This window comes from Martes martes, assembly GCF_963455335.1.
Source record: "Martes martes genome assembly, chromosome: 14".
NCBI classification, from domain to species: Eukaryota; Metazoa; Chordata; class Mammalia; order Carnivora; family Mustelidae; genus Martes; species Martes martes.
In genome coordinates, this window is record NC_137902.1 from 40,485,774 (window position 1) to 40,499,602 (window position 13,829).

General features: G+C 46.1%; 1 protein-coding gene across 1 annotated transcript in view; it reads right to left on the reverse strand.

Annotated features, from left to right (window-relative positions):
* WDFY4 (WDFY family member 4) overlaps window positions 1-13,829 on the reverse strand; it is a 246,225-nt gene that overhangs the window by 88,353 nt on the left and 144,043 nt on the right. Inside the window, exons 41-43 of the mRNA XM_080823652.1 lie at window positions 9,723-9,929; window positions 8,261-8,312; window positions 4,962-5,128 (exon numbers count right to left, since the gene is read on the reverse strand). Of these exons, the coding sequence (XP_080679778.1) occupies window positions 4,962-5,128; window positions 8,261-8,312; window positions 9,723-9,929 (426 nt within the window). The remainder of the gene's footprint in view (window positions 1-4,961; window positions 5,129-8,260; window positions 8,313-9,722; window positions 9,930-13,829) is intronic.

Genomic DNA, 13,829 nt, shown 5'->3' on the forward strand with positions numbered 1-13,829 from the left:
ATCGCTGTGGGAGCCAGCCCCCGCTCAGCTGTGCCCCTCCGTGCTCCCCCGCTAGCCGGGGCCCCAGGGACCGGAGAGCAGGCCCAGGTGGTGGCTGCAGGCCGCCTGCCTCCTCCCTGAGCTTTGCACCCCCGGCTGGGTCCCTGCAGGCACCTCTCAACACAGCTGCGTTCTCTAGTTCAGCAGACCTTCCCGAGCACAAATGCTGCATGTCAGGAAGGCGAAGGACAAGGATAAACGCAAGCCTGTCCCTGCCTGTCCCTGCCTGTCCCAAAACCACAGGAAGATTGGGCCGTGGTTACAGCCATGTGTCCTGTGGTGTTGGCAGCCAAGTGGTCAGCGTGCTTGGGAGGCACTTGGTGGGCGAGGGGGGGGGGCAGGTCAGGGTGGGTCCACCCTCCCCGCGACCCCCACCAGCCAGGGCTTGCTCCACGGAGAGCTCCTAGTCTGGACCTGCTCCACGGCCGCAGGACGTTCTGGGCTCCTGCAGCCTGCTTCCTCATGCTCCCTCTGGCCGCGTGCTTTAAATTCAGGGACCTCCTCTGTTTCACCACATACCAATCCAGGCCCCACACCTGGCAACTTCCCTCTTTCTCACAAAATATTACATTCGGTGGTGGGTTCAGGAACTTCCACAGGGGCCCCATCCCAGCGGGCAGGTCTCTCATGGGCACCTTTCTGACTCTCAGTGTCACTCTCCACCGTATCCACAAGACAATGGCCCCACTCAGGCCGCTGGAGTCTCACATCGTGCCATCGCAGCCACACTGTCCCCCCACCCCCCACCATCAGGAGCCTGCCCCTGTGTGTGTCCCTGGCTGCTCTCCTCCCACACCTCCTTCTCCAGGGAGCAAACGTGTCCAGTGGTTTGGTCCCACCGATCCTGGGAGAAGCAGGCTGAATCGGAAACAACCTCTCCTGTAACTGACCCTGAAACCAGAGGCAACCAGCAACAATGGAAGGAATCAAAACAATTTGTGCAAGGACCCAATGTCCAGATAATGGCAGGATCACCTTGACCTTACAGTTGTTCAGTCTCTCTTTCCAGGGAGCTGACATTCTTCTGGACTGCCTGCCTCCCGCTGTCCCCTCCAGGCAGGCAACAGGATACATCAAGTGCTAAGTGCAAATGGGACTGCTCTTGCTCTCAGCCCCTGCTGGGTTCAGCAGGCTCCTATCTGCACAGCCTGGAGAACCCTCCTTGCTACCACAACAAGCCACGTGCGGTGCTTCTGACAGCTTCCTGCTGTGTGACATGGAGACCAAGAAAGACTGAAGTTTAAGTAAAAGGCAGGGGAGGCTGGGAGAATGGTCTCTTCCTGGTCCTTTTCTGCCTCTTGGAGGCTGGCAAAATCAGTCCCTTGTGGGCTTCAGGATCGTGGCTCCCAGCACTACTGATAGGACCCTTGAGGGAAATGCCACCGGGCAGGACAACCAGCAAAAATAAAGCTCTCCAAGACCAGGACAGTCACTGAGGGCATCCACCTGTCGTAAATACTGGGGTGAAGACTAGGTCTTGGCTGTGATGGTCAATTCCAGATGTTGCCCTCTGCCCAGCCCAGTTAGGGCTGGAAGCCCCAGGCTGGCCTTGGGAAGTACATGGAAACGAGGTCACCCACAGAAGCTCCCCTTGGAAGGGGAGGACATGGATTAGGTAGGATATGGACCCTGAGTGATACTAACTGGGAGGCAGTATTTCAAAGACGTCTCCCAAGAACTTCGTCCCTGATGTCCCCATCAGACACTAACCTAGGTGCTGCTGAAAGAACCTGCAGAAGAAATCAGGTATAGATCAGCAGACTTTAAAATAGGGAGATTTCCCTGGATGATCTGGTGGGTCCGAGGTACTGTCATGAGCCCTTAGCAGCAGAAGAGGGCAGAAGAGCTGGCTGGTGGGAGAGATGTGATGGGACAGGCAGGCGGAAAGGGACGTGCAAAGTCTGAGGGGGAAGAGGACTTGACCTGCAGCGGCCGACTTTGAGAACAGAGGAGGGGGCCACAAGGCAAGGGATGTGGGTGGCCTTTAGAAGCCGAGAATGATCCCTGTCTGACAGGCAGCAAAGGAACGGGGATCTCAGTCCTATGGAAGCATTGGACCAAATTCTGCCAACACCTGGATGAGCTTGAAAATAGATCCACCTCCAGAACCTCTTGAAAGGAATGTGGCTTTGCCAACACCTTGCCTTCATCCCTGTGTGACTCAAAGCAGAGGACCAGTGGAGCTGTGTTGTGCGGGGACTTCTGCGTTTAATAAACGTGTGCTGTTTTAAGTCACTAAGTTCATGGTAGTTCGTTATGGCAGCAACAGAAAATCAATATACCAAGCAAAAGCAAAGCATTGCCATTGACATGTTCTTACCAAAATGATGAAAATAACCAATATGGACACATACAATCCAATATATCCTTACCCTAACAGGAAAGTAGGAGGGGATTGCTGAACATGATAGCTGCTTAACAAGCATCCTTCCTCTCACGATTTCCCACCTTACACTTCCCACCAAACATTTTGGACTTAATAACTATTTTCTGGTGGAGGGAGGGACTGCCCTGAGCTTTGTAGGATCATTAGCAGCATCCCTGGTCTCTGCCTACCAGAGGTCAATAGCATCCCTTCCCCACCAACTCATGAACCTGAAAAGGTCTCCAGACATTGGCAAATGTCCCCTGGGGGTCAAGCTGCCCCCTGCTAAGAATCACTACTTTATATAAGCTTTTAAGGATATGAGGAAAGTTTTTATAGAAAGAAAACATTAATCTCCGAGCTGTATTTCAACTGATTACGCATGTATTAGATAAGCATTTCTCAAATGAACACAATACTCTATTGATATAACCAAACCATTACCAGCTGTTAGTTCTCAGCAGTTGATCTTATGAATAGCATACAGTATATAAATACATATGTGTATGTGTATATGTCATATATATATATATATATACATGTACATGTTTTGATTTCAATCTGTAAATATTTTACAAAGTAGACATACTTCACTTCCATAATCAAAATAAAACAAACGTGAATTTCACAGCCCTTCATTCATCAGTGTTTACTGAATGTCTCCTCCATGCATGCCTGAGGTTAGGTACCCAGCGGCCCCTCTGTTAAGGAGCATAAGTGCAGGGAGAGAGGCAGACAGGTGAAGTGGGGAAGGTCAGTCTGTGTGCCTGGAGCAGTGGGGGGAGTGATGCAGGGCAGTGGAAACTGTAGGTACTCTAGATCTCAGAGTGGGAAAGTGGCCAAGATTGGCTTCAGAGAGTTGGCTAGCCAGGGCACGTTAGATACACCAGCAAGAGCGAAGTCATGAGTGAGGGAGGCGTGATGGGGACTGACATGTGCTCTATGCCTGGAAGCTTTGGGGTAAGCAGGTGTAGAGAAGATGATGTTGTTACAAGACCGCGTTGGTTAAACAGGGACCCCAGTCCAAAAGCAGCTAAGAAACTTGATAAAAGTGCTGGGGACCATTTGGCAATGTACTTCAAGCTGGCCCCCTTCTATCCAGCCCCTGCAAGGAGCAAATCCCAGCTTAACTCCCTCTCCCCCAGGGGTCTCTGCAAGGAACCTGGCCCTGGAAAGGATGTCCTTCATTTCTGCACCTGCTGATGCCCCTCACAGGTTCTCTAAGCTCGGCACCTGCTCCTGGAAATCCAGGCTGCTTCCTTGGTGAGTCTTAGTTCGGATCTGCTCTCATCCACCCAGCTAGCCCTCCGCTTTCACACATTTGTCTCTGTGTAGTCCCTGCATGGCCTCTGGGTCCCACCCTGCCCACCTCAGAACACCTCTGCTCTGCTGGACAAGCTCCTTCGCTTACGTTGTGAACAGGGTTGATGGGTGAGACTCAGAGGCCCTTAAACAACCTAGGCTTTAGCAAGGGAAGAGAGATGGTCTTTAATGGGCTACTTCACACGTGCCCAGTTCTGAGCAAGTCTCTTTGCTTCCATTATTTCATTTTACCTCTACAAGAATTTTGTGCAATGGTTGTTCTACACTTCCTATTAAAGATAAAGATCGAGGCTCAAAATGTTCAGTAACATGCAATTTAGTACATTGCCAAGTTGGGATTTGAGCTCAGGTCTGTTTTACTCTAAGACATAAGCTTCGTCTTTCATACTCTTCTAAGATTTGGGTAAGAGTAATTCTCTTACCCAATTTGCCCAAATTCTCTTACCCAAATTGCCATACTTTAGGGATCCCTCTGGCCCCTGTCCAGTCATAGCAGGGGGCCATGCTATAGGTCCTCCAACCCCGATCCAGGCAACCTAGACTGCAGACTTCCCTGCTAACTGCCCAACCTGCCCCCCTGGCCCGTGCACTCATCTTCTCCAGGTCCACCCTGCTGAGGGCTGCCAGGGCTGCAAAGGTGCTCATCCCAAGGCCTGAATGGGGGCCCAGGGAGGCTGGTGGCAGGGTGAGCAGTCTAGGCACAGCCTGCAGGGGGCCAAGGTGCCAAATAAGATCAAGAATTCTAAATTCTAAACTGGTCTTCCAGGTATTATAAAGGTTAGTGTGAAAGTTAGAGGATATTTTATAACAGTGCATTAGCTTGATTTATATCTTTTTTAAAAAGATGTTATTTCTTTATTTGACAGAGAGAGAGAGAGAGAACGAACAAGCAGGTGGAGAGGCAGGCAAAGGGACAAGTAGGTTCCTTGCTGAGCAAGGAGCCTGATATGGGGCTGGATCCCATGACCCCAGAATCATAACCTGAGGCAAAGGCAGCCACTTAACCAACTGAGCCAGCCAGGTGCCCCTTGATTTATATCTTTTAAACATCTCGATGCAAAGTCTGTCAGCGTCCATTTGTCCCCTTGTTCTGGGCCCACCAATTCAGAAGCATGCTTGCTCTTTTTGCTCGTTTTTTTTTAACTGAAGAGAAGCATCACCTCCCATGTGAAGGAGGAATGCTTGATCTCATGCCTGATAACCTCTAAAGAAGAATCACGGTGCACTACATTACCTTTTCGTGATCAAGGAGCTCTTGTAAAATAACTTGTCTTTCCCGACACAGTTCCAAGAAGTCCTCAGAGTGCAGACTTTCATGTAAGGCAGGGAAGAAGGTCAGCTGGGTGCAGTCCACTGCCACCTCCTCTCTCCCGCTCTCGGCTTCCTTTGGCGTCAGCTCATCTGCAGCAGCATAAAGGGACACACGGTTTGGGCACAAGCCACCTGACCTCCCGAGGGGTGGTGCGCAGCGTGCGCCTGAGTCATGGAGAGAAACCGCAAGGTTTCAGGGCGGAGGTGAGTGGTGTGGCTCTCAGCGTGCCTCTCACTGCGTCTGAAAGTGGATATCACCCCCGGACCCCGTGGTACGGTCAACACACTGTTGGGCTGATTCACTCTGGAAGGTGTCCCAGGTCTGGCACTCTGCAGCTCCAGAGCGACTGCAGGGCACCACCTCAAAATCCACCCTCATTAATCAGTAGAGAAATTCCATTTAGGGTCAATTAGAATCTGTTTTTTTTTCTTTTTTCTGAACTTTACCTAATTCTTTTAAAACAGTGGTTTTTTCCCCCCTAACTATGGATGCACTATGATCTAAGTGTTTAAAAAAAAAAAAAACTTGGAAAACCATGAAATTGTGAGAATAAACTTAAAATATTTGAGAAGTAAAACAAGTATCACTCAGGCACCCAGAGATACTGCTAATAACCACAGCTCTGACAAAGTAAGCTCTTTTTCTGGGATGGATGCTTTGATGACGTTTTTTTCATTTACTTCTATTGGATTGTAGATTCTATTTCAAATTCCCTTCACAATCAAGGAAAAGAGGAAGAGGCTAATTACTTGGCTCAGGGTCACATGGTCACAAAGAGCTAGAGGCTGAATCTGAACCAAGTCTCTTTCTCCTCCCTATTCACAATTTGGGTTCTTTACTTCTAATATCTTTTCTGGATGTATATGTATATATGTGTGGACATACACATAAAGATACATATGTGATTTTTAACGTGATAGGAATTATGCTGCATCTACGGTTTTTCTTTTCTAGAATTTTTAAAAAGATTTTATTTATTTATTTTGAGATAGTGTGATAGTGAGATAGTGAAAGAGAGAGCAAGGAGAGGGGAGGGGGCAGAGGGAGAGGGAGAAGCAGACTCCCCACTGAGCAGACAGCCCAATGTGGGACTCGATCCCAGGACCCTGGGATTATGACCTGAGCCAAAGGCAGAGTGAGCCACCCATGCACCCCATCTTCTCTAGAATTTTTTTGAGATTATATTATGAGCACTTTCCCATTTCATTAAAAGTTCTTTGAACTCACCTAAAATGGTTGTATAATATTCTGTTGTGTGGCTCTTTCATAATCACCTAATCCATATCCGATTTTTTGGAGGCACAGATAGTTTCTATTTCTACCATAAATGCACTGTGCGGCAATCATGCATGTGCATGCCTAGATTTATTTCCCAAGCATGCACTTCTGGACATAGACATTTGGGTACCAGGTGAGTACAGAGCTGCGTGATTTCTGGATCATGTTTTCCCCTTCCCCTGTCCTAGATGTCCACTTGCCTAAAGCAGGCAGGTGCATGGCACATGACTGCAAAGCTGAGGGGCCATTTTCTTTGTGCTAAGTTGCTCACTTCTTTGAGCTCCTCCACACCTGGGAGTTTCCCAACTGGATGAATGAAAGTGTCTGCTGCTTATAGCAACAGTCACCACAGGCTTTTCCCCATGCATAGAGAAAACTGAGATATAGGCTCCCAAGAAAGCACAGGGGAGAACCATAACATAAGCCCTTTCTTCTTCTTCCCTGGCTGAACTCTCTACTAGGGGCAGGGGTCTCTGTATGGGGATGAGAGGATTCAGCAGCCCATGACCGTAGTCTACAACAGCGCATGCTTTCTACCAACACAATCTCTGCAGATTCCCTCTCTGATCTTGAAGTTGTGTGGCTTAGGGTAAAGAGAAGAGAAGCAAATAGCATTATGACGTTATCCCAAGTCCTGCGCCACAGTGGGACCCCCAAATCAACATGGGATCAAGCAGAGAAAGTCAATTATCATATGGTTTCACTTATTTGTGGATCATAAGGAATAGCATGGAGGACATTAGGAGAAGGAAGGGGAAAATGAAGGAGGGGAAATCAGAGGGGGAGATGAACCATGAGAGATTATGGACCCTGGGAAAGTTTAGAGGGGAGGGGGTGGGGGTAAGGGTGAGCCCGATGATGGGTATCAAGGAGGACACGGATTGCCTGGAACACTGGGTGTTATATGCAAACAGTGAATCAGGGAACAGTACATCAAAGACAATTGATGTACTGCATAGTGACTAACATAACATAATAGTAATAAAAAAACAAACATGGGATCAGGGCCCAGCACCCTCACTGCAGGCTGGCAAGACAGAAGGCTCGATGCAGAATCTAGTACTTAGGCACTAAATGAGACAAGTTTGATCAGTGCTCGGAAGTTGTCGTTTGGTTAAGGATACGGCACTAGCTGCACCTCGGGAGACAATGAAACGCACAGACAGGCAGTGTTTGAAGCAAAAGGCAGGGTCTGGTAGAAACACACAATCTGGACTAGAGTGCATACATCTGTGTGTGTCTGCCTGTTATATTTGTGTGTGTGCGTGTGTGTTTGGATGTGTTCGTGCCGAATGACCTCTGAAAATAAACCGTGGATTTCCAGCAAGTCAACTCAACCAAATTCCTCCATGAAAATTACACAAATAAAGGGTAAGTGTAAACATAAAAAATGATTCAAAGTATTTTTTTAAACTGGGAAATAATGACTATTGTAGCTGTCATTTTTATAAACAGAATTCAGTGTACAAAGTACTAAATATCTCTTCTACCCATTTTTACTTTAAAACATTTTCTTATTTTCTTTCTATGTACTTTGGGTCACATACTGAGCATGTATTTGTATTACTTGGGGACACTTTTAAGGTCTCTCTGATACAGTAAATTGACAAGATAAAATTCTTACTGTTGCACACTTAACATAAAATTTTTCACCTGTGCTGTGAAGTGTGTAAACCTGGCAATTCACAGACCTGTACCCCTGGGGCTAATAACACATTATGTGTTTATAAAAAATTAAAAAAAATTTTTTTTCACCTAACAGAGAGCCAAGGTTTGGAATAGGTTCTTCCTTACTCTGGAGAGCACAGTAAGGAAAAGAGTCTAAGCACCATCTACTTTAGACTGGCAGCATTTCCTTTTCCAAAATATTAATTTCATATTAAATAAAACCAAGAAGTGATTTAATTACAAGTGAAAAATAGGTAAACTGATAAATGGAATACCTTGCTTTTCAACATTTGTTTCAGAAACACTGCCATTTCTGTCTTGGTTTTCCTGAAATAAAACCAGGGAAAAGAGAACTGAAATCCTGAAGACTACTGCCCCCCACCCCATCACAAGGACCCACAAACACACACACATACACGTGACCCCCTGGTATTACTCATTTACTGGAGTCTTAGAAGCAAGAAGGGAGGGATCCTAAATCCTAAAGGACCACAATAAAATGCAAGTATGGATGGTCCCGAGTCAAAGGGGCAAAAACCCACAATCTTCCATTAAGTAGGACTTACAGTAATTACCAAAGATGATGCCAAAATGGGATTCAATAGCATCCCGGATGTCTGTGGTATGGGCCACCCTAGAGAGGGGACTAGGCACAGGACCTGGGGCTAGGCAGCCTGAGAGACCAGAGACCAGGTTTTCTAGCCAGGCTTTGACTTTGTCACTAGCACAGAGGGCAGGATACTTATTTTTCCTGCCTCCACTTCTTAGGAATGCATTGAGGGAAAAATACTATGTAAAACCAGAGGTTTATTGACAGTACATTAAAAATTCAAGTGTCTACTGAATAAATGAAATATAATGTTTTTCATTAAGTTTTATAAAGGATTTAAAGTGTAAAAGATTCTGAGGTTACAGACCAGACAGTAAGCCCAACACTGTATCTCGGGATAGGTGTGGAAGGAAACGTCTTGCATTCCAGTGTTTGGAAGGCTGCCCTCTATAATATCTTGAATCAGAATTGTCCAACGAGGACATGAAAGAACTATTAACAGATTTTTCCATCTCCACTCCTAATCCAACTGGTTCCACATTCTTGAAAATGCAACACTGTCAGTTTGACAACACAGAGTTCAAAGTTCATCACAGCAAACTCCCAGGGCCCACCCAGATTCCGTTGGTTGGGAATCCACTATGGCCTCAACGTTGTTTGGATTACATGGGTCATGAGCTCAAGCTTGCAGAAATAGCTGAGTTCAAGGTTATTTCCATTGTAAAACTTGTTAAAGAGACTTGATTGTGCGATAATGCCCATAGCAGCACTGGCTATGACTGTTCCATGGCAAATAATTGGTACAAACAGACAATGGCCATCGCTTGGCTCTCTGCAAACACTCATGTCCAGATGATTGCATCGGATGCAATATTTGTGGAGGTCACTGGGTTAGTGGTGTCAGTGACCACTCCAGCATTCATTCACTGGCTCATTTACTTATTTACTTAGGCTGTAGTTAGAGCATCCTTTCTACGTACCAGGGAGAAAGAGTTTCTTTTCTCCTGTTAAATGGCATTGAGAATAAATTACAGCACTCCTACATTTACCCGTGCACATGATTTCTCCTGCCTACCCATGCCAAAGCACCCCTGATAAAAAGAGCATGAGAAGGAAAAGCAAAGGAGACACTTCCCTACACCTTTCCTGCCTGGAAACATCATTGTTTTGCTCTGTCCAACTCTTACCTTGAGCCTTTCTGGACTCAGGGTCTCCAGCGGAGACAAGCGTCTGATGCGTTTCCTCATGCGAGCCGGTCCTTCTCTCCAGTCCAGTTCCCATCTGGAGCAAAGTGTGGCTTCTGCTGTTTGGCCCCACAAGCCCAGCTCCCCAAAAAGCTGCTCCTGAATCCTGGCCCAGGTGTTGGCTGCCTTGATGCTGTCACATCTTTGCCTCTGGGAAACAGAAATGCAGGGTCATTCCTGGACAAATTTTCTCATGGGCTTGGCCCCAAACTTCTGGGGGTGAACAGACCAAGGCCTCTGAATTGGTCAGAAAAAAACACCCTTCTAGGAGGCTCTGCACACCTTGAGGGTGTGTAATGTACTTCAGAGCCAGGACCAGTCTGGGAGAAGAGGTCAGTTTCTTAGCTTGGAGATCATTTAATCCAGGTTGGAGGAGAGAAAACCACCTGCCCTTTGGTCTTCACAGGAACATGACTGCTGGGTGCTGTGCAGGACACAACTGGTCCCAAAGGTCCTGAGACTATTCATCAGAGTACACCGGACAGCTACCTTACAAGTGGAACGCAGAATCTCATCACAGTCCCTACTCTTCAAAATGGACAGGGTGTTTTACCACAGACGCTACCCTTCAAACATGATGCTGAGGATACTCTTGTCAGTGTCTGGACTGGAGGTGTAGGGGATCAGCACATCTGCCAACAATTGGCAGATTTGAACAAGTCATTCCTGTCTCTGGACCTCAGATTCTCCAACAGATAAATGAGAGGCTTGGCCTGGATATTGCCTAAGGGTCTTTCAAATACTAATACCACAGGGTTCTAGAATATAGCCTTCTAGAATGTTTGTAGAAGCTAAAACCTTTGATATTACTGAAAGTTATCCCTTACCTATGAAATCTTCATTGTTTGCATACTTGAAATCTGGCTGTCACACCTTCTGGTACAGTATAACTCAAACCTTCTATAAAGTACACCCCTGAACTGCCTTTGTATGCCAAACTGAAGTTTTCAACATCACCTGCCAAGGGAACTTTGATACCTGTCAGTTTCAACAGTAGCATCAGCTTTGTCTGCAGGGTGAACTTTGGCAATTATTCAAATACTTGATGGTATTTGCCCTAAATTTTGATTTGAAGTTTTCAGAAAACTGAAAGGTGAAAGTGTTAATGACAAGAAACACAGATCTCATAAACTTAACATAAAGAGAAAAAAAAATCATTATCGTGCATTAGGGCTGAGCCCCTCACCTGCTCTATCTCATTTCCTCTACCCAGTGGCACCATAAGTAAAACTTGAAACTTGCAAAGAATTTCTATCATATTCATAAATATTTATATTCATAAATAAATCAAATCTGGGAGAGGAGTAGTGATTTCTCCAAAGACCACCGGGTAATGGAGCGGAGATGTGAACACAGTCCTTCTGATTTCAAAGCCTCCGCTTAAGCCTGCCCACTAGTTCCTTTCCTGAGGGTCTGACATCCTTCTATTAACTCATGATTTCTGATGCTGTTACTTCAAAGACTGACATGACAGACTTAGAGTTAGGCCCTGTAAATCCAGGCCATATGGAACAGGTAAATCATTCTTGGAACTAGAAAATTCCCATGAAAATGTAACAGGGCGTCTGGGTGGCTCAGTCAGTTAAGCAGCTGCCTGCAGTCAGTTCATTGTGATCTTGGGGTCCTGGGATCAAGCCCCACATTAGGCTCCCTGCTCAGCAGGGCTGCTTCTCCCTCTCCCTCTGCTCTTCCCCCTGTTCTGCTCTCTTTGTCTCTCTCTAAAATAAATAAATAAATAAATAAATAAATAAATAAATAAAGTCTTCAAAAAAAAAAATATAACAGACAACACAGTGCTTAGTCTATGGCCTTTGGCATCAGATGAACCTGAGTTGTCATGATGTTTCTGCTACTTCCTAGTAGTCTAGTGTAAAGGGACTTCAGTTTCCTCATCAAATGTGGTTAATAATATTACAATAATAATAAAACCCTGGGTTTATGTAAGGATTAAATGAGACAATATTTTCAAGAGTTTTATGTGGTGACTTGCTTGGCATAAACAGTATTATTACTGTGAATAAAGCAAGTCCTATTTCAAAGCAAGATTATTTTGTTTCTTCACAGTTCTTAAATTCATATCCAAAAGAGTTACAGGATTTTATATAATACTCCAATTGGTTAATAAGGAACTCCAGAAAAATAATGCCTGTCCAAAGCCTTTTACAGGGATTAGATTATATGAAATGAATACCCATTTAGGGAAAATATCTGAGTTCCCTGGAGATTGCTGATGGGTTTGGAATAACATATAGAGCTTCATAGAGGATGAACAATCCCAAACTATGGGTTGTCTCCCCTGGCCTTAAAATTAGTCTGTTAAGAGTAGTCTCTTGGGGCACCTGGGTGGCTCATTTGGTTGGGTGACTGCCTTTGGCTCAGGTCATGGTCCTGGAGTCCCGGGATCAATCCCGCATCAGGCTCCCTGCTTGACAGGGAGTCTGCTCTCCCACTGACCTTTCTCCACTTATGTTCTCTCTCTCTCTCATTCTCTCTCTTTCAAATAAATAAATAAAATCTTAAAAAAAAAGAGCAGTTTCTTCACCCCCAAAGATCTACCTATGCAGCCTGGGGGCTCACAGCTGCCCAAGTCTTCATCACAGGGAAAATAAGTCATCTGGAACACCTGTGGCCAGACAGAGATGTGTCAGTGGTGAGACCCCTCAGAGATGAGTGATTATTTAGTCCATGATAGAAAGCTACAAGTCATCCCAGGACAGAGGACATGAGATGACTGAAGAGCAAGAGCCCTGAGGTCCCTCATCTATAAGGTGCTCTGGGATGCCCATGTGTCTGTACCAGGTAAGGTCCTTTTTCAGTTTAAAGTTGATTGAGCCAAATACCATGCCAAAGACTTAGAGGCAGGGTTTCTGATTTGGGGCTGAATGGAAACTTTTGGGTAGTAGCATCAATGAGCTTTACCTCTGGGCAACCAGTCCTCCCCTGGTTTCGGTGCTTCGGAGGGGCTGAGCCCAGCCCTGGCTTCAGTTCTGAATGGCATCTAAGTCTGGCTAATCTAAGTGGGTGGAGGATGATTATAGGACGGGCTAGTGTGCATGATTCCCTGGGACTGGGAATGGTGCTCTCTACAGCCCCATCTGGAGCAGGCAGGGCAGAGAGGTGGATGTATATGTTCACGGTCATGGCCACTGGCCCCACGCCAGGGTGCCTTTATGAGCATCAGTGGTGCCCTTAGAGGCAGACACAGCCCACAGGGATGTAGCTCAGCAGGAAGACACAGCCTTTGGGCCAGCTAGAGAGTGGTCCCCAGGCTTCATGCGAACCTGCCTACTTTTAGGGTGCACAGCTTGAGGACCAGAGTGGGAGTTCGCCTCAGCTCACATGCTCCTTGTCCACCTGCACCAGCTCCTCAATGTTGTAGGAATCTCTTACATGGATGTGTGTGTGTGTGTGTGTGTGCGTGCGCGTGTGTGTGTGTTGATGTAAATGTGGTGTGTGTGTGAGAGTGTGTGAAAGAGAGGAAGAGGGAGGGAGAGAAAGGAAACTGATGGCTTAGAACAGACCTTGAATACATGAATCCAGCTCTTCTTGAAGCCTGTTTCCCCTACATTTTTTAGTATGACATAATATTTCATTTGCTGCCTAAGCCAGATGGAGCTGAGTTTCTGATATTTGCATTTGAAAGAGCTTTGACATTGTTCTTATGAACATTGTTGTGTACTTGCCCTTCGGATCACTACATTTGTATCTTTGGGGTAAATACCTAGTAGTGCAATTTCTGGGTCGTAAGGTAGCTCTATTTTTTAACTTCTTGAGGAACCTCCATACTGTTTTCCGGAGTGGCTGCACCAGCTTGCATTCCCACCAACAGTGTAGGAGGGTTTCTCCTTCTCCGCATCCTCGCCAACATCTGTCATTTCCTGACTTCTTAATTTTAGCCATTCTGACTGGTGTGAGGGGTATTTCATTGGTTTTGATTTCTATTTCCCTGGTGCCAAGTGATGTTGAGCATTTTTTCAGTAGCCAAACTATGGAAAGAGCAGAGATATCCATCGACAAATGAATGAATAAAGAAGATGTGGTATTATCATA